This window comes from Dendropsophus ebraccatus, chromosome 6, assembly GCF_027789765.1.
Source record: "Dendropsophus ebraccatus isolate aDenEbr1 chromosome 6, aDenEbr1.pat, whole genome shotgun sequence".
NCBI lineage: Eukaryota > Metazoa > Chordata > Amphibia > Anura > Hylidae > Dendropsophus > Dendropsophus ebraccatus.
Genome location: NC_091459.1, coordinates 138,174,457 through 138,199,066, shown reverse-complemented (window position 1 = coordinate 138,199,066; position 24,610 = coordinate 138,174,457). Strand labels below are relative to the sequence as shown.

At 40.5% G+C, this 24,610-nt stretch overlaps 1 protein-coding gene across 8 annotated transcripts in view; it reads right to left on the bottom strand.

The window, feature by feature from the left end:
- Positions 1-24,610, bottom strand: part of LDAH (lipid droplet associated hydrolase) — a 171,285-nt gene that overhangs the window by 79,213 nt on the left and 67,462 nt on the right. For all 8 annotated transcript variants that reach the window (XM_069973115.1, XM_069973114.1, XM_069973113.1 and 5 more), the window contains one exon: positions 5,263-5,429. In XM_069973115.1, coding sequence (XP_069829216.1) covers positions 5,263-5,429 — 167 coding nt within the window. The remainder of the gene's footprint in view (positions 1-5,262; positions 5,430-24,610) is intronic.

Here is a 24,610-nt window from a genome sequence, read left to right as displayed (position 1 = left end):
GAACCACTCGATATCTCACTATGGAAGGGATTTCAACAGTACTTATGGTGCGTTTACACAGAAAGATTTATCTGACAGATTTTGGAAGCCAAAGCCAGGAATGGATTTGAAAAGGGGATAGATCCCAGTCTTTCCTTTATGACCTGATCCCTGTTTATAGTCTGTTCCTGGTTTTGGCTTCAAAGATCTGTCAGATAAATCTGTCTGTGTAAACACACCATTAGTCACTGATGACTGAAGGACACCACTTACACATATAATAAGACTGGTGAAACATATCCTTGCTATAGGCAAAGGATACTTAGAATACTCGTATTGTTTTTTAACAATGTAAAGGTCAAGGCAGCATGCATCATGCATTCCTCAAGGAATCAGGGTGGACTGTAATATATTTGCCGTTACGTTTCTGTTGTGTTTTAGCCTCATAGACATGAATTTTCTGTAATGTAGAAGGTGTTAGAGACATGATGACTTTTCAGATTGGTGGAGATGGTTCTTCAATACCTCTTTGTTTTGTTGTTCCAGATCACCTCATTCCTAAATACTGTATTATTGTATTCTATTGTCCATTATCCCGCAGTTAAGGAATGTGGGTTTACCTCACACCTTGGAGGAATGAGAAAAGTCTGCCCAGTGACCGAGCTCCACAACAAACAAAGGTCATGTATCTGTCTCCCCAATAATTGAGTCCTGCTGAATAATACAGTAATGGAGAAAACATGGGATGGTGGGAGTGCGGGTTGGTAAACCCATAACCAGTTTTTTAACAATAACCATACTATGCTATGCTGTCCAATCATCAAATTGGGTCAAAAGTTTAGACTAGGGATGGTCCGAACCGAGATCGGTTCGGGTTCGTACGTACCCGAACCCTCGGTAATGATTCCCGCTGTCTGCCCGCTCCGTGGAGCGGGCAGATCCAGCGGGAGGACCGCCAGGAAAACTGGGATACAGCCATAGGGTCTGCTGCTCTAAGCTGGCGTAGGTTTTCTTGCACACACACTGGTGTGCACGGGATTTACGTAGAGGCAATGCGCCTTGACATAAATCTCTCTAGTGTCGGAGCTGCTAGGACATTTTTACGCCCGGCGCAAGAAACGTCGGACTTAATAAATGTCCCCCATTTATCTTTATTTAGCACACAGTTATGGTACGCAGTCGTGACACCACCCCTTGAAGCCTTCTTCACAGCAACTTGAATCTCTCACCTTGAAGTGAATTTGCAAATTACTGCAAGTCAATGAATCACTCTTTGTTACAATCTAAAGTCCATACAAATTGACACTACAAAAACCAAAGCAGCTAACAAAATCTTTGTCTCAAAACTTTTGGCATGACTGCATACCACAGAATGTCACGTCAGATAGGGATAGGTGATAGCCCCCTGGTGAAAAAACTACACTTCCTAGAATGAGAATGATCAGAACAAAATCTAAATCGTAAATGTTGCACTGGACTATATTACTATATTTAGTTTGCCATGTCAGTGCTGATTCACTTCCTAATATATATTCATATTGGTTGGACCTTTTTCAGAGCTCTGACCCTCTTGTATAGACATAACTATAAAACATTACATTCTGTCTGCTTGCAGTCACCACTAGGGGGAACCTAAGAGCTTACTGCATAATGTCCTGTTGTTGTGTTCAATTTATCCCAGTATGCAATACACTCTTTCCAGTGGTTACTACAGGCATCCAGAATTTTACGTTTCAACCCTGTCACGAACCGCTATACATTGAAGCGGTTGTGCAGGCAAAATTAACTCACCCACTATACACAGGATAGAGAAAAACTAAGAGATTGGTGGAGGTTTGACCTCCGTATCCTCTGCCAATCTCCGTATTGGGCTTCTTTGTTATGAATACAGGCGCGGGTACGGCACATAACCAGCGGCTCTATTAATTCCTATGGAGCTGCCGAATAGCGCTTCTTGCTTACTCGGCTCTTTCCAGCGGCTCCATAGCAATAAGTAGAGTTGCGCTGTACCCGCCTCTATATTCATAATAAAAAAGCCGGGGGCCAATACGGAGATTAGCGTAATGGGGGTACGGAGGTCGGATCTCTTACCTGTCCCCTGCCCTATGGACATAGAAAAGAAGTTAATTTTGCCCGGGCAACCTCTTTAAACTCTTGAGGACGTATGACGTAAGGGTACGTGATCCGTCCGCAAGAGGAGTTCAGAGGGGGGCTGGCGCTGCGACACCGCTCTAGAACTGCAGCGATCCCGACTGGGACCGCGGCTATTAGTGTGGAGAGGGGGATCGCCGCTCCCGCTAAATAAGACCATTAGATGTCAAACATGACAGCTGCATCTAACAGTCTTCTATGCGGAATTCCCTGGGGTCTAGTGGTGGGATCCCAACCCCCCCGCCCGATGCGATCACGAAGGGAGGATCCCTTCATCTTACCGCGTCGGTCCTCATTTTCGGAATGACGCTGATCCTGGCTCGGTATTCTATTGCAATGGTCTGCAGCAAGCCAAAGCAATAAAGCACCAATCTCATGGATGCTGCGTAATACAACCACACTGAGCTCTATGGGAGAACAGTGTAGTTGTATTAGAAGTCCCCCAGGGGAACTTCTAATTACTGTGTAAGTGAAAAAATAAAAGTGTTTTCATTAATAAAAAAAATCCCCCCCCCTAATAAGTCTGAATCACCCCCCTTTTTCCATTTTATAATTAAAAATAAATAAACATGTTTGGTATCGCCGCGTGCGTAATTGCACAAACTATTAATTTATCACATTCCGGATCTCGCACGGTAAACAGTAAGTGTAAGTGCAAAGACCTGCCAAAGTGCAAAATTGTGCATTTTTGGTCGCATCAAATCCAGAAAAATTGTAATAAAAGGCAATCAAAAAGTCACATATACGCAATAAAGGTACCGATAGAAAGAACACATCATGGCGCAAAAAATGACACAGACCCATAGACCAAAGGATAAAAGCGCTATAAGCCTGGGAATAGAGCAATTTTAAGGAACGTTTATTTTTTGTAAAAGATTTTATTTTTTTAAAAGCCATCAAATAATATAAAAGTTATGCAAGTTGCATATTGTTTTAATTGTACCGACTTGAGGAACATATATAACAAGTCAGTGGTTCCATAGGACGAACGGTGTAAAAACGAAGCGCCCCCCCCAAAGAAAAATAATTGCCTTTTTTTCCTTTGTTTTTCAATTTTTTTCTGGTTTTGCAGAGTACTTTATGCTAAAATTAAGCCTGCCATTGCAAAGTACAATTAATTGCTCAAAAAATAAGGGCTCATGTGGGTCTGTAGGTGAAAAAATGTAAGCACTATGGCCTTTTAAACACGAGGAGGAAAAAACAAAAGAGCAAAAAAAAAATTAGACCGGTCCTGAAAGGGTTAAGGCACTAGCGCAAAGGAGTTAAAAAATTTTTATACAGCCTTGTATTTACTCTAATATGCCCCTCCAAAATATATATATATATATATATATATATATATGTGTGTGTCCTGAAAAAAACTAAACAAATAAATAAAATTCAGGAAAACAGCACGAAAAAGTAATTATTTTATCTGCTTTTTCTCTGTTAATATTCATTAAAAAAAAATTAAAATTTGAGTCTTAAAAACTTTATTTTTCCCCAAACTGTATGAACTGTTTCACTATAGATCCATGACTCTTACAGACCTGTATGTCACTCCAGTGGGAGAAGGCAATGAAAGCCAGTCAGCACAGATCTACACCATACGCAGAACCCCGGCTCAGCTACTAAAATACACAGATCCTGTAGAGAACGTTATAGGGGACAGATATTCCAGCAAAAATAAGAGAGCCAGGAACACCCGTTTCTGATTATTACACTTCATATGTTATCCAAGTTAGCAGTTTACTTTTATTGGCCATAATAAAGAGGTTGCACAACACTCTGGCTGGATGAAATATTATCTATTGTCAAAGGGAAGATGGAATAAACCATTTTCTGAGCGCTCCAACCACACAAGAGCTGAGCACACTCCATATACAATATAGGAACATTTTATTCATCCCGGCACTCATCTGCTTATTTAACAGGAAACTACCTTCCATATTTCACTTCTAATACTGAATGAAAGCGTATTCTATATAAAAGGAGGTTATACAGGCTTAGAAAAAAAATGGCCTCTTTCTTCCAGAAACAGCATGACTCTTGTCTCCAGTGAGGTTTGATTTTTAGCTCATTTCTATTGAAGTGAATGGAGCTTAAAGGAGAACTGCAGGTAAAGCTTGAAAATAGAGGGGGCAGGGCAGGATGGAAACACAATACAGAAGTCCTACTTACCTATCCCCACAGCCGCACCACTCACTGCTCCCCGCCAGCCTTCTGGCTCTCCCTATGGAGTGACGTCTCAATTTTCCTAAGAAACGCCCACTCAGCTAATCAGTGAGGGAGGCGGGACACTGCTGCAGCCACTGGTTGGCCAAACAGGTAGTTACTGCCTGCAAGTAGCGGGTCGTCGTGACCACACAGAAACCGGAGGAAATAAGGAGACTGAAGGCTGACAGGGGCATGGGGACGGGTAAGTATAACCTCTTTATTATGTTTCCACCCTGTCCTGCCAATGCTGGATTTTTACATTTCCCCGGAGTTTTCCTTTAATTTCAATAATGCTCACAACCTCAGAAACTGAGGACAGTGGTGGTGCTAATTTTTCAAGCATGTGACTGTGCTTTTTTTTAATGCTGGATAACCCCATTAAATACATTTAGATGTAAGGGGGTATTCCGATGGGAAAAAAAGGTGATATGTTGCTAGGCCACACCACTGTGTACAGTGATTAGCTAAGCAGCAGGTCCTGCTCTGACCTTTTTTTTGCCAGAATACCCCTTTAGGCTATGTTCATACAACGTAGGTACCGTAGTGATCACGGCCGTTGTAAGTACTACGGTACTTACATAATGCTGCAAGCTGAGGTAATCCCGTCCAGAGTGTATACACAGTGGTGCCGCAAGAAACTGACATGTCAGTTTTCTGCGGCCGCTTTTTAGTGAATAGCGGCCACAGAAAACCCTCTCAGTGCACACTATGGAGCAAGTGGCTCCGGCTGCACACTCCATTGTGAGCAGCGGGGAATTTGAATGCGGGCGCGCATCTGAATTTAGCGTCAGTAAAGATCATCCAGCCGATACTGCAGTACCGGCCGGATGATCTTTTCATGTGCTCTTGCCTGAAGAGTCACAGCAAAATTCACGACACATACAGTACACCTCAGAGGTAGTAGATCATTGCGATCATTGCGTCAGACTAACTTACCTTCAGCTCGGGGGATCGTTTCATCATCTCCAAGATAATATAACAGCCTATGGAATGGCCAATAAGAACCAGCTTTATATCAGCAGGAACATTCTGTTTTAAAAAGTAGAGCTTGTGTTCAATTTGCCCATTGAGGCCATAGACATCATCTATCTGGTGGTTGTTTTCTGCAAAAATAGGAAGAAATATCCACAATAGTCAAAATATATCCAATACAGATCATGGGAGATCTTGCCAATAACAAACAATCGGTGTACAAATTTTGGAGAAGCAACCAGATTGGTAGTAGCCTTTCTTTACCTACACTAGTTAGCAGAAATAAGCTACAAAGGCAGGAAAACATGTATTTAAAAATAAAATTAATACAAATCTTAATATGTGTAATTAATAATTTATAATATAGTGCTTTAATACAAATCTAAATATCAAATATATTTCTCTGCAATAATAAATAAAAGTAAAAGTTAAAAATAAGTAGAAAAATACACAAAAGAAAAAGCGAGAAAATGATTTAAAAAATCTGTGTCCATTATGCTCTATGGAGAGGGGAGGGGCTGGGAGGAGTGACTTAGCATGGAGCAGTCCTGCACAGCATAACACCCTGCACTCTTCTCTCAGCAAGTTCCTAGTTAAGCACAGACCTTTCTGACCCCTGAATCCAGCATTTTAGGTGCCCAGACAGTCTACAAGCAGCTGACCTTCATGTCTCCTCTTCCTATGTCATTTAGTGGGGTGCTCCTCCAGTAATACTGAAGATTCCCATAATATATGTAAAGGTAAAGAAGTAGATGGTTGGGCACTCACCATAAAGCTCGACTTTTATTTCATTCTTTTAAAATCATTCCGATACAGATGGACGGCTTAGACGCTAGCACCATGTGGTAACGTGACAGCTGTTTCGCGTGTGTCAGCATGCTTCTCCAGACCTGGTCTCTGGTCTGGAGAAGCATGCTGACGCCCGTGAAACAGCTATCACGTTACCACATGGTGCTGACCTCTAAGCCGTCCGTCTGTATCGGAATGATTTTAAAAGAATGAAATAAAAGTCAAGTTTTATGATGAGTGCCCGACCATATACTTCTTTACCTTTACATAGAGTAGAACGTTTAGTTTCCATACTGTTGCCATTGGGAGTTGGTTATTGGCTCCATTCTGGACCTGGATCACATGACAGGCACTGCTACTCGGTAAGCAGTGTGTTATGCACATGAAATCTACTAACTCCAATGTGCGCATCGATTTTCTTCTCATTGGAGTCAAAAAAGAGAATGTGACCTGATGCAAACATACCCTGCTGAAAGTTTCAGTAAGTCGGCTTGCTGATCACGTGATCCAGGTCTGGAACAGAACGTACGAGATAACTGACTCAATAAGATAAAGGAAAAAAAACCTACGTTGCATACAAGAGAGGTGGCTCCCGGGTCACATAATATCACTTTTGCTGAAAGTGCCTCTTTAATAAAAACCTTATAAAATTAGTTGGAATAACATTAATACATATTATTTAATAACAGGGGTGGTGCTGTTTTTGCAATTTTTTTTATATTACTGGATAACCCTTTTAAATCTGAATATCGCTTTAATAGGGTAGGCTTAAAACATCTAAAAATCATTATTTAAAAAGATTTAATGCTAGTATGGGCAAGAAGGCCCAAAAGAGTTAAAATTGTTATAAAAAAAAATAATAAAAATAATAATAAAAAAAGAAACATCTTCCAAGAACATAAAAGCAAAGCACAATAGTTATTAGCTGATGTTCTATAAGATTTTTTGGCTTTGGTGCAGCAGATGAGCATAAATGACTAGGTGCAGAGTAGAAAGCTTCCCTCCAGAGAGTAGGAATTGGATCAATATAAAAGCATGGTACATTCCAGGGTTTCCACCGCCTGCAGCTTATTTGTGTACAATCAATTCTTCTGGCATAATTAAAGAAAATGAAAGCCGGAGTTAGAGAGGCTGCTATCGCTGTGTCACTACATGGTGGTGTTCTTGGCACTGAGAAGCCAAGGAACAGTATGGAATCCTGCAATTCTCGAGGTGTCATTGAGGCTCGCACAGATACAAAATCCAACAAATATAACTGATGTATATAAGCTATTGCATCTTATCCAACTAACAAGAAAAAAACTAAAATAAACCTATGGCAAAGTTGCTTTCTAGGTTGTGGAGATTTATTTAGCTTATAACTCTCACATTCTCTCCTTTGCATTGAATTTAAAGGGGTACTTAGCAAAAATAATGTATATAATAATAGAAGGAACGCACGGGGTGGTGGCAACATAACATAGATGTTATACTTACCCATCAACATGCTGCTGCATCTGAGCTCCACCACTCATGGTCACCTGCCAATGTCCTGTAGATCCCGGTCTTGTGACATCCTGACACTGCTCAGAAATGCCCGCTTAGCCAGTCTATGACTCGGAGGGTACACCTCTGCAGTCACTGACTTGCAAAGTGGGTAGTTCCTCATAGGTTTAGATGACATGGGAACTATTAAAAGAATATGGAGACTGGAAGACGAGAGTAAGCTAGTGACACTGTTGCTGCAGATGCACCAGGACAGGTAAGTATAACTTCTTTATTATATTCCCATGTCCTCCATCCCCGTCCACCTTGAATTTTTCCGTGTGGTCGGAGTTCTCCTTTAACGCTCATTAAAGATGACTAAAGGCCCTATTACACCAACAGATATATGACAGATTTTTGCAGCCAAAGTCAGGAACAGACTATAAACAGGGAACAGGTCATAAAGGAAAGACTGAGATGTCTCCTCTTTTCAAATCCATTCCTGTCAGACATCTGTTGGTGTGATAGGACCCTAACAATGGTTTATTTCCCACTTTCCTTTAAGAAAACATGCATGAACGGCATCCAAGCAAGTGTATGTATGAGAAAGATGGCAGGATTGTCCGACAGCTAATGAAGGTGTAGGGCCACCATAACAACATCGGCTACATCAAAAGCAACCATGGGGGCTACGCAATCTGAAAAGGGTTATATCCACACCCCACGGTCCATCATTAGAGACTAAAATTTCTACTTATGCTAAAGGGTGCTTTGCAGGTCGGAGCACATTACATGATTCTTTTTCGCTGTACGACAAAAGGTCACTTGAGCACAGTCTCTGCTCGGAATGCATCACCTAGAATATAAACTAACATAGGCAAGGCCGAGGCTTTGAGTATCTCAATGACAGATAATATATTTTCTCTAACTGTGTTTATCCATCTGCGCAACATCTCCACATCACTTTATAAAAATTGAATATTACTGAATGTAAACAGAACTAATATGTTTAACACCGAGTGTGTTATTTTATTTTATGTCTACTGTTAACGTGTTTTAAATTACCTAAAGCAACCTCTCTATTCCCGCTGCATAATACTTAATAAATCTCCCGGCCTTTCAGGAGTCACCGGTAATAGCGACGAAAATGCAACAACTCGTATACGAGATACAAATAGAATGGAATAAAACATCATCCCAGTGCAATTTATTCCTCCGCTTCTGGCAGGACTCGGAGAATCGCTTCTTTTGAACACAGTTTTGGAACCGAAAACGAAACACATGGAGACACAAATAAATGAGATAAGAGGCTGCGTAGCCAAAGGGGTCTTCTTGTTGGGATTATAAAACAAGGAAGCTTCGAGTAGGATCCAAAACCTCGAAAATTCCCTTAGGCCAAAACATTGTTAATCCCGATTCCAATTTCAGCACACATAAAATACACAGTGATATGCTCCTCGGTAAATTAACAGCCCGATATTATTGTCTACGCCTTTCCTGCATACAGCGGAGGTTCAGGTTATAGGTTTAGGATAGGCAAGGAATGGTGGTCTGTGCTTCTTGGATTCCTCATCGAAGACCATATCTATAATACAATTGATCCTGGTTCCTGTGGGCACCGTTTGTTACATGTATCTCTCTTTTTATGCAGTCATGTCATATTGAAGTTTAAACATCCACCTTTAGGCTGGGTTCACACTACGTATATTTCAGTCAGTATTGTGGTCCTCATATTGCAACCAAAACCAGGAGTGGATTAAAAACACAGAAAGGATCTGTTCACACAATGTTGAAATTGAGTGGATGGCCGCCATATAACAGTAAATAACGGCCATTATTTCAATACAACAGCCGTTGTTCTAAAATAACAGCAAATATTTGCCATTAAATGGCGGCCATCCACTCAATTTCAACATTGTGTCAACAGATCCTTTCTGTGTTTTTAATCCACTCCTGGTTTTGGTTGCAATATGAGGACCACACTACTGACTGAAATATACGTAGTGTGAACCCAGCCTTAAAATCCAGGGTATTTTATGGCACCAATTTTAGATTTTCATATACAGTTTTAGAGCAAATACGAAATTTCCTTCATAGACTTGGATTTAAAGAGTGCGAAATTTTTTTTGACATGTCCGTGTGAGTGTTCAGACCCTGACTGATCAGTAGAATTGCAGTGGCACGTTCTTCTACCAGCCCTGTATCTTCCCCATAGACTTGCACTGGAAATCTGTCTAGGTCTTGTGTCAGGAGTGAGTTCAGAATATTCTTCTACCTCCATATCGATTTAAACAATAGTTCCCAATATATCGCTATTATTTACACTAAATTATTAATGTGAGATCTCTATTTTGGTCCAACCAATGCCTCTATATTCTAGATTTTATACACAGAAAAAAATTGGAAAAAATAGGCACATACTATTGTAAAATAACAAACAAACCATATAGTGGAAACCTAGTATCTATCAAATACAAATACCAACATACATATGGGTGGTTGTATTCCAATCTAATGTCTTTTCAGACCTGTAACAAGTAAAGTCAGTCCCTGTTTGGACTCACATACTGTATATAGCCCCACAGTCAGAAAAAGATTCCATATCAAAGATGTAAATAGTTGCTAAAACTCTAATTTATAATTAGAGATGAGTGAATCTCGGGCAAGCTTAAGCTCGTCTGGACCATGCTTGTGCAGCATTTGATTATCGGTGGAAAACATGGAGACAAGACTGAGCGTCCTTGAAGTTTGCTTATCTCTGTTTATAACATATCCTAGACTTAGGGCCCTATTCCACCGGACGATTATCGTTCAGATTATCGTTAAATCGTTCGAATCTAAACAATAATCGTTCGGTTGAAATGCAGTTAACGATTAACGACCGAACGATAAATCGTTGATCGCTTTATAAGACCTGGACCTATTTTTATCGTTGCTCGTTCGCAAAACGTTTGCAAATCGTTCGTATTGAATAAGACATCGTTCGGTCGTTCGCAATAGATACGAACGCAATAGCGAAGAAATACGGAAGAAGAAACGATCGCAATTACGATCATAAGTAACGATTATCGTTCCATAGAAATGAGTGAACGTTTTCAGGTCTTTCGCAATAGCGGTCGTTTGAGATCGTTAATCGTTAACGGTTATGCTAACGATAATCGTCCTGTGGAATAGGGCCCTTAGCGCCATACTTACCGGAATAAGAGCAGGTGAGAAAAAAAAAATACTCAGCAGGATGCAGGCAAGTCACTATGTCTTATGAGGTGGGTTGCGAAAGTGGGTACAGTCTTTAGACATGGTAACATGTAACGCAACATACATGTATTAGCCAACCGATTACACAAACACTATTAGATCAAACACATTACCTGGTACCTTGAATATCCACCCTACAAAGTACAGAGAGCCCACGCTAACCTAACATTACAAAGCCAGATTATATCTTTTATCATTGATAACCATTGCCATCTATCCATAGAACAGAAGAGGAGTGCCTGATTTGCGGGAGCCTGACCAGTGGGACAACCATAGATTCCAATAATGGGGGTGCATGTTTGAGGATGTTCATGTTGCCACCCAAGTCAATTCAATAAGCCTGACCATGATAGCTGGACGGGGTGCTCGGTCATCTTTGCATGAATGCCGAACTGTAGCTGTATGCAACCCGCGGCAGGGCAAGGGAGCCCCGTTCCTGTGATCAGTAGGGGTCCAAGTGGTCGGATTCTCGCAGATGGAATTGCTAATAACATCTTGGCACCAGATGGTACAGGACACCTTCAGAGGTCTTGTCGAGTCCATGGCTCAAAAGGTCAAAGCTTTTTTGGCAACATAAGGGGACCTACACACTATTAGGCAGGCGGTGTTAACGTTATGGCTGACAGTTGCGTAAGTGAGAAAGATCTGATGTACAAGACTCAAAGTAGTAACATATTACCACCACCACCTTTTTAATTTGCTATTATAATAACCCTCTGACTTCACGTTGCCATGTTTTTATGAGTCTTCCCTTTACGAGAACCTAAAAATACGTTTAATTCTTTGTCCTTTTACTACAGAGAAGCCTCAGCCCAGTTGGAGACGTAAATTAGGACCAGTTGTGCACGGGCAACGCTGGGAATATTAAACACATGTGAACACCGGTTGCATCATTCAGCATGGAGGCATTTGAAGTTTGTAAATAAAGCTGTAGGACAAACAGAAGAGACGTATGAGGAGGCCGCTGAGCGGAGGACAACTCACGCAAAGGCGAAGAAGCTGCTGGGATGATGCATGGGAAGGACTAGGGATGAGAATGGTGTATTAAAAAAAATACAAATCCTCAACCAAATCCATCCCAGCAGATGGACAACACTGGCACTGAGATGTGTTTCCCCTTAGACAAGTAAGGACAGACATAGACATAGTTCACTTGTTTCCAACCTCTAAGTTTTATGAAGATGTAATTTGAAAACTACAGATCCATACTGAATTCAACAAAAAATAGTGGCGTGCTGAAATTTCCATCAGGATCAATTGAGTTTACCATATGAAATTTCCTTTTCAGTCTGACACAGTGCTCTCTGCTGCCACCGCTGTCCATGTCAGGAACTGTCCGGAGCAGGAGAAAAATCTTATAGAAAAGTTTTCAATAGGATTTTTCTCCTGCTCTGAACAGTCCCTGACATAGGACTGAGGTAACAACAGAGAGCACTGGTCAGACTGGAAAGGATACATTACTTCCTAAGCCCTGGAGGGCTTGAGATTCTGAGATTTTCACATAGGAGTAATTTACAAATTTGTTTAACTTTTTGACACCAGTTTATTTGAAAACACTTTTTTTTGCTTCAGAGCACCCTTTTAAGTAGTATGGAGCGTATTGTCACAATAAAGCGTTGTACAGCCATGAACCTTAAATCTAAACACATTCAGGAAAACCTCAAAGGCCCAATAGCACTGATCAAAAAGTATTACAGTCAAATCATTTTATTTTATGACTTTTTTTTTTTTTTAAGTTAAGTTCACACAGGAAGGATTTGCTGTGAAAATTTTCAGCAGAAAGTCCTCAAACAATTCACAGGAAAATCCCCAAAACAAACCTGCCCCAAATTAAAGCGACTCCGTACCCACAATCTGACCCCCCCAAACCACTTGTACCTTCAAATAGCTGCTTTTAATCCAAGATCTGTCCAGGGGTCCGTTCGGCAGAGGATGCAGTTATTGTCATAAAAACTACTTTTAATCCGGCAGCGCTGTGTGTAACGGCCGGGGCTTACATTTGTATATGCATTAGGCTGGCACCACCTCTCCGTCCTTCCTCCCAACCCTCTTCATTATTAGGAATGATCCAGGAACATTTACTGCTGTTTGAGCTTTGCACAGGTGTATTAACGATCCAGCCCATGTGCCGGGCTGCCACAGGTGGGGAATAGGAAGCAATCTGCCTGGAGAATTGCAATTGCTCATTGTTTTGCTCGGATCAGATGGAGTAAACGATCATAATAACGATAGTAGCAACGATCGTAACTAACGACTATCGTTCTGTGTAGAATGGTGATCTATTTCAGGTTAACAATAAACAATCTCGTTTGCAATTGTTTATCTTTAATCGTTAAAAATTGTTCCGTGTAATAGGACCCTAAGTCCACGCAGTCCATCTCATGCAGAAGAGCTCATCCAAGTACAGTACTTCTCCTGTCAGCTAATCCAAACTTTTGATGTGCCTTCTTCTAAATGACACTAATGCTTTATAGATGTACACATCTGTAGGTCTAGAAGAAAATTTACCCACTAAAGTGCTTTCACCATGTACAAAAAGCTTTCTTGCTCAGCATATCTTGACTAGCCCAAACCAGAAAAATTATCAATGGTCTTTTCATTACGTTATTACAGTGATCCCTCAACTTACAATGGCCTCAAGATACAATATTTTCAACATACAATGGTCCTTTCTGGACCATCGTAACTTGAGACTAGAGATAATCGAACAGCGGGAATACAGCCTAGGTAATAGGCTGTACCCGTTTTCCAAGCGATACTTGGGCTGTCTCCACCTTCCCCACGGAACGGGAAGGCAGCGGGAATCAAAACCCGATAGTTCGAGTTCGAACGAACCTGAAAACTCCCGCTGTTCGCTCGTCTCTACTTGAGACCAGACTCAACATACTGTACAATGCTACAGACAGTCAGGATCTATAGCACATGTAAATAACTAGGTGATCAACCAATAAAACTGGCCATTTTACTGGTGAAACCCCAGTAATAGTGAAATGCCTGCACTGGTTGGCTGTCTAGTAGTGATTCTCTGAGTATAGTGTGATACTACATGTCCTGTGCTGCTCTGTACCTGGGACACTTTACCATAGAATTTTGGTTTCAACATACAATGGTCGTCCTGGAACCAGTTAATATCGTATGTTGAGGGACCGCTGTATTTGTAGGTATAGGCTTTGGATAGTTTAGTGGTTATATATTAGATCTTGATTCTTCAGTCTCCGTGGGGTCTTAGTAATCCGGACTAATCGTTGATGTTTGTTATTGGATGCAGAATACCATAGTAATTACTCTCAATTCGAGAGAACACGCAAACACTAAATAAAATACAAATCCAAGATTTATCAACATTCTAGGGTGGTGGGCTGAGGCTTTCGAAGAGGGTCAATGAAAGAACAAGTTATTTTACTCGTAACAAGAGATTGGATTTCCAACCAAGGCATATGAACCTGTTCTTCTGACATTATTTGCCCAGGAATTCCAAGAAAAACATATCAGTTAAGATGTTTTTGGGTTCCAGCCACACCTGTGCTTGGTGCCTCTATATGCGCAGAACTGAACTGTGTTGCTGTTATATTATTTTTCATTTAATTGTAACACTCTACACAAGAGATTATTTACAGCTAGTAAGCCGTTGTTGCACGAATGACACCCTATCCCATATCATTCCAAGGTATTTCACTCCTCTACGACCCTCTCACCCTTGTCATTTTATTGGTACTCTCTCAATCTCTCTTCATGTGTGGATAGTATCAGGAATGTGGAGATTATATTACACACAATTTGATGGTAAAAAGTAATTTTATAATAATGTTTGAATGCAGTTTTATAACGGACCCGTAGAAGAAAGGCGAGGCGTCATGCAGGACATTTTATCTTTTATCTAATATAATACACTGTCTTACTTATCGCTATACTGAGGTATATTTTTTGTATATTTACTTATATGCATATTATAATATTTGTACGTTTTGTTCGCTACATTTTATGTCGATCCTGATGGTTTTTCTTTTCACCTCTTAAGGACAGAGCCAATTTTCGTTTTTACGTTTTCGTTTTTTCCTCCTTGTGTTTAAAAGGCCATAGCACTTGCATTTTTCCACCTAGAAACCCGCATGAGCCCTTATTTTTTGCGTCACTAATTGTACTTTGCAATGACAGGCTGAATGTTTGCATAAAGTACACTGCGAAACCAGGAAAAAATTCAATGTGTGGTGAAATTGAACAAAAAAATGCATTTCTTTTATTTGGGGGGTATTTCGTTTTTACGCCATTTGCCCTGGGGTAAAACTGACTTGTTATGCATGTTCCTCAATATATAACGATACGATATATAACATGTATAACTTTTCTTTTATCTGATGGCCTGTAAAAAATTCAAACCATTGTTAACAAATATATGTTCCTTAAAATCGCTCCATTCCAAGGCTTATAGCGCTTTTATCCTTTGGTCTATGGGGCTGTGTGAGGTGTCACTTTTTGCGCCATGATGTGTTCTTTCTATCGGTACCTTGATTGCGCATATACGACTTTTTGATCACTTTTCATAAAAAAAATTTCTGGATTTGATGTGACCAAAAATGAGCAATTTTGCACTTTGGGATTTTTTAGCGCTTACGCCGTTTACCGTGTGAGATCAGGAATGTGATTAATTAATAGTTCGGGTGATTACGCACGCGGCGATAGCAAACATATTTATTTATTTACTTTTATCTAAAACATGGGAAAAGGGGGGTGATTCAAACTTTTATTAGGGGAGGGGGCTTTTTACTAATGAGAACACTTTTTTTTACACTTATACTAGAAGCCCCCCTGGGGTTAGGGTTATTCCCCCTGGGGGACTTCTAGTATATACTCACTGATCTCTCATTGAGATCCTTGCTGAATACTTATACAGCAAAGATCAATGAGATCGATCGGCACCCGTTTGCTTTCGGCTGCTGCAGCCTATCCGGGTGACCCCGGCTGGCACCAGCACGGAGATCGCTCCTCCGGGACAACGTCCCGGGGGGCGATCTCCGCCACTAGACACCAGGGAAGAGCTGCAGAAGGTAATCGGATGCAGCTGTCAACTTTGACAGCTGCATCTGATTACCTTATTAGCGGGCACGGCGATCGGACCGTGCCCGCTAATAGCTGCGGTCCCGCAATAGTGGTGGTTTTTTTTTCCATTTACGGGGTTCACCGTGCAGGAACAATAATGTTATATTTTAATAGATCTGATGCAAGCTACAATATATAATATGTTTATTTATTTTTTTTATAAGATTTTTATTTTTTAAATGGGCTGTGGGGTTCCCGATCGCTCAGTGACAGGAGCTTGTCCTGTCACTGAGTACCTTAAACACCGCAATTGCTATAGGTCGTGGTGCTTAAGGGGTTAATGACAAGCAGCTGCGGGATCACAGCTGCCTGTCATTAACCTCGGCTCCCAGGACATTGATGTGTGCGGGACCAATCTCACTGCAGCGGTCCCACACACATCTACAGACCCTTCAGTCAGGAACGTATATATACATTCCTACTGCACAGGGTATGTGCAGTAGGAACGTATATATATGGATTGCTGACGTGAAGGGGTTAATTAATTATTTTCTTTAACCCCTTACCCCGTACGAGATTTTTGGCAAATCTATAACTCCTCACAGACGAAAAGATATAACTTGTACTAACTTGTTATAACTTGTTTTTTCATATAATCAGCCATATGAGGGCTTATTTTTTGCAGACAAATAGACCTTTTAATTACACTCTACATTTTATCATAAAACATAATGCAAAACAAGGGAGAAAATTCTGGGCAAAAAGAAAAAAACAAAAAAACAACCTCTGTAGTTTTGCACCTATTAAGGATTTTGTTTCTGCACTGTTCGCTTTGCAATAAAACTGATCTGTTATCTTTATTCTATAGGTCACTACGATTGCAGCAACAGGCAGTTTATATACTTTTTAAGCTTTTTTACTAACTTTTAAAAAATTTAAACTTCTTCGAAAAAAATACATGGTTTTCAATCGCCAAATTCTGACTTCTTTAACCTTGTCATTTTTTTCATCTACGGAGACATATGATGGCTTATTTTTTGCGCTATGATCTGTATTTTTTAGCGTTACCAGGCTTTGATGAATGGGACATTTAATTTGCATTTTTTTTCTAAATCATTTTATATAATAGATGATATCAACAAAAATTTGCAATTTTGGCATTTGGATGGAATTATTTTTTATTTATGCAGATCACAGTGCAGGATCAATAATGGTCTATTTTAATCATTCATACAATTCCGCACACGACGATATCAAACATGTTTTTTTATTACATGTTCATGTTTTTTTATTTTAAAAATGGAAAAGGGGGGATTTAAATTTTTAATATGGAAGTGTTTTTTTGTACTTTAAAAACATTATTTTTCTAATTACGTTTTTTAAGTCCCCCTTGGGGCCTAATACATGCAATCGTTAGATTGTATATACAGATATATCGGGTTAAAAGAAACCCGCTCCCGGTAATTGCAGACAGGTGTTACATACAGCTGACACCCACTGCATATAGCAGGGGATCAACTCCTGAGACTGCGCTATATGTAACACCAGCTGGGACGCCATAAAAAGGCGTATCAGTGGTAGTTAAGAGGTTAATATTTACTCCAATTTTTTTTTCTAAAAATCTAATTTCATGTTTATTTAGTATTTGAATGTATACATTTACCACCCTTACCCACAATTCATTTCTTCTTGTCTGAGCATACTCACATTTTTTTATGTTTTCTCTTTAAATACTGAAAAAGATTTGCATGAGACCAAGTGTGCACTATTTGAATACTGGTGGCTGCAGAATTTGGATGCAGCCCTAGGGAGTCCTCAAAAACATAGATTGAGCCTATGGCTGTATACATGTTTCCGGGCTGCATCCATCTTCAGCCAACTATATTCAAATGCTGCATGCTCAAGCATGCTCGAGATTCGCTCATCTCATTTTTTTTATCTGTTGCTCCCCTTGAACATTTCTCATTTTTTACCTTTCTTTCCTCCTCTCTTCATGTCTTACTAGTCTATATTTTCTCATTTGTGTTTCTAAAGTTTACCAAAAATGGTTCTGATAACCAATTTCCCATTACTAGCCTAAAATAAAAAAAATAAAAATAAAAAACTGAAGACTTACCAGACTATTAAAGCAATAGCAAAAGCCCCCACCCCAACATGTTTGACTACAATACAGTAGCTTCATCAGGCAAATTAGGGTTAATGACGAGCTAGGAAGCCAAACTGGGGTTTAAACAACCTTCCCGGGATGATATAATGATGACCTTTCATCCGTAACCAATGATCAGTCAGTTAGGAGAGAAGACTAGGTATCAGGCATTACTTAGAGAATAAAAAAAGAGAACAAACCAATCAAAGCAAACTGGAGATGGTACCTCACCAATGCCATGGAATGACCCATGATGCTGGGAAGGCAAGGTCACACCTGCCCGCTGACTTAAAGGGGTACTCCAGCGCTGATAAAAAAAAATCAATCAAACATAGTTTTTACATTTACCAATCCTCCAGAGTCTTTCTCCATTTGAATTTCCCGCTGTTTGCAGGTCCCTGAACCACCAATTTGTGTCTTCATTTTTTTCTTTACTTTCTGGCTTGGGCTTTCCCATGATGCACTTTGTTTCCTGTGATGTCTAACTGACTCTGTAAAACTGTTAGATGGCTTACATCTTGTTCAGCCAATCAGAGCTAAGCAACCTATGTCATCTGACAAAGGCTGGCCTAACAGGGCTTAGACCCGCCTCCCTCTTGATGATGTCATTGTCTCAAAATGGCTGCCACAGAGCAGCCTGGGGTCAACGGTCATTAGGTAAGATTGAGTTTACTTCACTTCCTGGTGGGGGGATGAGGGGGGAAAAGATGGGGAAGGGAGGCAGATAGGTGATTGAAGCATATTACAAAGTTATATAACTTTGTAATATCTTTCAATTACTGGGAAAAAGCTTTTCGCTGGAGTACCCCTTTAAAATATTCAGGAATTGCTGAACAGCAACCAGGCATGCATGGGGGAAAATGTTAATGCATGCGCCTAAACTTAGAAGTGTACAGAGGACTGAACTGCACTTGCCTAAATACTTAGAAAAATCAGCAAAAAGTGAGCACTACAGCTGAAAAGGAGAAAAGGAGTAATGCATAAGTCAGGATGGGTCCTCTTCCAACAAGGAGCTCCCTGCTGCCACTTGTCTTTGACAGTAAGCATCCCAATATTTTTTTTATCCTCCACGACCCAGCAAACCTCTCCTGTGCTGGACACCAGAGCTGGTGAGTACTGGAAGGCTTAAGTTTTTTTTCCATAGAACATAAATCTGTATAACTTTATGGCACCAGTTGATATGAAATAAAAAATCTCTAGAATACCCCTTTAAATTCTGATGCCCACGCTAGACAAAGGCATGTCTGAATTCTCAGGGTTAAGTATAAGTCTTCAAAAGGCTTTTCCTGCTGGGCCTCTAAAATGGATATGTTGTCTGCAACAGCTGTACCTTGTAAAAGAATTAATCAAAAAGCTCTGAGTATCTCAACACTCAGCATTCCTCTAAAATTCATAACATTCAGACCTCCGACGTCGAGCCTTGCAGGTGACTATTAACACCTATAGATTTATTCTCTCATACTAATAGCTCAGGGCAGTGAGGGGCTCTTGGGCTGCAAGGCCGTAAGACGTGTTCCTCCGACTAGGTGCAAGTGCCTTAGCGCACGATTTGATGCTACTACGGGAAGAATGGCGGTAAAATTACTATAGCCTTTAGTAATAGTAGCTGCCAATTTCGGTTCTTGCAGCTACGCCATAAGAACTTATATAGATATCAATAGGAGAATCCAAAATGTTAGACATCAGCAGTGGATTTCTAGGCACCCTGGACACTCCCCACCTGGCATCTGTCCAGTATAATACTAGTATGATTGTTTCAATAAACTGCAAATAAATTGTAAATGAGAGCGAAAGCGCTTCTCTAACACAGTCATGCTACAGTCGATGAACCAAGCAGTGACAGGCAGTGACGCATCTCCTATGGCCACAACAAGGAGGCTGCAGGCTGTTACTTTTTCTTTTACTGTTTAGAGCCAAGTTCTTTTTTTACTAACCTGTTAAAAATTTCAGATATTTTTAATTATATCTCTATTTTATTTATTTTTATATTTTAGATATAATATATATTATTATGGAGGCTGCCATCTTGCCTGAGCATTTCAGAATTAGGGCCAGTTCACACAGAGTACAACTGGCGGAATTCCGCTGTGGAGTATCCCACCAGCCCCTGTGTCATACTGGCAGTCTATGGGAGGCGCACGAGCCTCCCATAGACTGCCAGTATGACACAGAGGCTGGAGGGATTCTCAGCCGCGGAATTCCGCCAGTTTTACTCTGTGTTAACTGGCCCTTAGAGATATGCAGTACAGAAATCCTTAAACCTAGGGGCCCCAGGCAACAATAGACAGGAGCTGTCCCATTCAGAAGACTGAGAAAAGCTTCTGTGCTCAGTGACCTTTATAGAGGTCGTCCTACAAGGAGGGGGAGGCTGAGTTGTGAATAACAGCTATTGTGTGTACCTGTAATCTAAATGCAGTTGCCACCTGTCACTTTATTCCTGTCTGTGTTGATAAGGAGGGCACTGCTGCGAAATCATCTGTACAGAAGAGGAAGTCTCAGCTTTGTTGTCGGCCTTGTGGCCAGAAAGAAAGCTACTAGATTTCAGGAGGATTTTAAAATACAGGTAGTTAAATGGAAAAAAAAAAAAAAAAGAATCACAAAAAATCTTTAAAAAAAATGTCTAACATTAAACTAAATTTAAACAATAGGTCATTTTCTGATGACACAGATCCCTTTAAATTCGAATGGCCTTAGTACAGGCTATTAGTATTTGATCGGCAGGGGTTTCACCTATAATGAATGGGTCACACATGCGTCTTATCCTAGCAGTCCCATGGCAAGTGAACGGAGAAGTGGTGTGCATGCTTGACAACCAATCCATTCATTGATGCAACAACCTCTATTCTTATAACTAGTGGGGATCCCAATGTTTGGAACTAGGGATGAGGGAATTTACAATAAGACCAAAGCAAAGCGCCTCCTTAGGATCGGCCGTCAGCTTGCCAGGCTGTTGGCTTTGAACTCTGTGCTGCCCTGGGTGCTGGGAAAAGTTGGATCCAATCCTAGGAAACTTCTCCCGGTTTCCCAGGACTGGATATAGCTTTTCCTGGCACAAGTTTCAAAGTCAGCAGCCTGACAATCTGTCGGCCAATCCTAATGAAGCGATTTTCTTCATTTTTTACAGTAAATTCACTCATCCCTAGTTGAAACTCATTGATATGAAACTTATTAGCTATTCTTTACACAGGTGATCAGCTGTAATCTTGTGATAACCCCTTTAAGGGTGCGTTCACACCTACAGGATCCGCAGCAGATTTGATGGTGCAGATTTGATGCTGTGTTCAGTTATTTAAAAGAAATCTGCTGGGGATCTGCTGCGGAAAATACGCTGCGGATCCGGAAAATGTGAACGTACCCTAAGGGTGCCTTCACACGTACCGTATCGCTGCGTATTTAACGCTGCGTTTTTATCGCTGCGTGTTTGGTGCGATTTTTACATGCGAGTTTTGATTTTCATGTGAAAATCAAAACTCGCATGTAAAAATCGCACCAAAAACGCAGCGATAAATACGCAGCGTTAAATACGCAGCGATACAGTGCGTGTGAAGGCACCCTAAAGGGGTATTCCGGTGAAATAAATGTTACTGGGCATGATGTAAAATAACTGTTGTCTACTGTGGTCACCTGCAGCTCCTGTTCGGACTTATGGTCCCCTACTTCTGAGATGGACCTGCCTACTCACCCAATCACTGATCACACAGGTATTATGTCTTAGCCAGTGATCATACCCAGCAACATATAAAAAAAAGATTTTTCCATGAAACTTCTTTAATTACCCATGAAAAAAAAAGTCTTAAAGAATAAGTCCGCTTGGGGTGGGGGGGTTTTGGGTATTTACAGACTGTCAATGGGGTCCAAGAGTGGGTTGCGATGTGCAGGCATCCGGTCAGGTAAGTATTACTTCTTTATTATGTGACCCGCCCCCCCAGGCGCAAATTATTTTTTTACGCCTTTAAATAAATAAATTACAGAAACACCTGAGCATTCACAACTCACTTTACAAAAGCCAATGGCCAATATATCTGAGCACAATTTACGAAACCTAATATCTAATATCTCTTCATCAACACTCAGATCCAACTTGTTTGGAAACATTTTTAGAACACGCTGGAGGAATGTAGACGTCTAAAGAACGCGGCTTCCACCAAATCGTCAGTTTAGTGCCTCGTTTTCTAACTGACCATGACTGAAAAATATGATACCAACACAATCCTGCCCAGAAATCAAAGCAAACAAAGTAAATTACACAGGATTTATTTGTAATGGAACTATTGTACTGTTACGGAAACCTTCAGCATGACCACAGATCAAACGCCATGTCTTATTTTTGGAAATTGTAAAAATGCTCTTTTATTGCTGAACTGGGGTATAATACAAGGGATCACATATTATGGTCGCCTGTTATATAACGCATAATCCCGTAAAACATCTTTTCCCTTTAAGGAGTTTAATGGAGAAACATGTATTTTACCTAAAAAGAAATGTCATCTCTAGGTCTTCAAAATGGAGGTTTTGGCCAGAGACATTGAAATACCTTTGATTCAATGCAATGTTCGGGTTTTGTTAGAATGCCAGTGGGGTCATAACAGTGGCTTCCAGGCTTGAGATACCCCCAGGACTTATAGTAAGATCAGAATTTATAAAAACCTGACAGACCCAAGAACAAATATATGACAGCATGTATAAATGTAGGGAGGCAAGAAATAACAAAAAGAACTGACAAATAAAGAAGATAAACAGAATAATAATAAAAACAATATTAGCACAAATGATGATAAAAATGGCAGGAGACAGAGGAAAAACAGGATTTAAAAAACAAAAACAAACAAACAGTCAGGCACTTGCTTTCGTCAGCCGTCTAGGAGGAGGGGGGGGGGGGAGACAGAGAGAAAAGCTCACACACAGATTTTTGTGTTTTCTGCAAAAAGCAGCAGCTGAGAACTGGGAGAAGCAGACTGAATCGATAATAACAAGTATGGAAGGAATTGTTAGTTACCCATTTAAAGAAGATGTACCACCAGGTACATCCTCTTTAATCTGAACCGACGGATTGAACGGCGCCGTCACAGGGAAGCCGATACCGCGGTCCGTTTTTCGGACCGCGGCCCGATTCCCGCGCACGGCGCCGTTCTATGCACCAGAACAAGCCGATGCTCAAGTACTGGAGGCTGGTCGAGCCGCCCCCAGTGGGAGGGAATTCCCTCCCCTATATGACGCGGCTCCATTCATTCTAATGGAGACATGTCATGCATGGGAGGGAATTCCCTCCCACTGGGGGCGGCCCGGCCTACCTCCAGTGCTTGAGCATCGGCTTGTTCTGGTGCATAGAACGGCGCCGTGCACAGGAACCGGGCCGCGGTCCGAAAAACGGACCGCGGCGCTGACTTCCCCGTGACGTTTGATCGGTCGGTTCAGATTAAAGAGGATGTACCTGGTGGTACATCCTCTTTAAAGACTGTTATAGACCTGCCAGTTTATTTTGGTTATCTAACTTTACTAAAGCAATGTATAGAAACATTTTTTTACACACTGTTATTCACCAGAGTACACCTTTAAGAGGAGAGTAAAATGTTGGATTTATTAGGTTCTAGACAAAATATTACATGCCAACCTCTGCCAGTATACCAACTTAGGGTAAGAGTGGAGGAACGCTAATCACAGATATGTGGGGTGCTGACAACTTACACCCCCAGAGATGCCATTTAACTCTTCTATATCTCTTAAAGTCCTTAAAGGGACATCTACTTATAAAAAAAGCAGGAGATGAGATGATGTGATGGGAGAGGAAGAGAATCCTCCGGTAGCTGTCACATTGGTAGGTCAGGGTCACTGCTTCTTCCCTGTGAATGACATCTCACTAAATAATATGTTACTAAATGACTGACGTGTCCCTGACTTCCAACAGCTGGATTGCAGCCTGGCGGCCAAAAATGTCCCGGGCAGCTCTCATCTCATCAACCATTTTCACACCTTTTCATTGAAGACTATAACATTCCAAAGCTACATGGCCGGTCAAAGGGGAAGCCAAGACCTAGATCTAAAATGTCTGACCTTAAACTACCATACAACAAAGGACATGTAAAAAGAAGAAATAATAGAAAAAATAGAAAATTACTGACGGAATCCGAACCAGTTACATAGGCGACAATGTCATCTAATATGCTGTACTGTATATTTATAATATTATGTTATGATAGATAGATAGATAGATAGATAGATAGATAGATAGATAGATAGAAGATAGATAGATAGATAGATAGATAGATAGGAGATAGATAATAGATAGATAGATAGATAGATAGATAGATAGATAGATAGATAGATAGATAGGAGATAGATAGATAGATAGATAGATAGAAGATAGATAATAGATACTGTAGATAGATAGATAGATAGATAGATAGATAGATAGATAGAAGATAGATAGGAGATAGATAGATAGATAGATAGATAGATAGATAGATAGAAGATAGATAGGAGATAGATAGATAGATAGATAGATAGGAGATAGATAATAGATACTGTAGATAGATAGATAGAGAAATAGATAGATAGATAGATAGGAGATAGATAGATAGATAGATAGATAGATAGATAGATAGGAGATAGATAGATAGATAG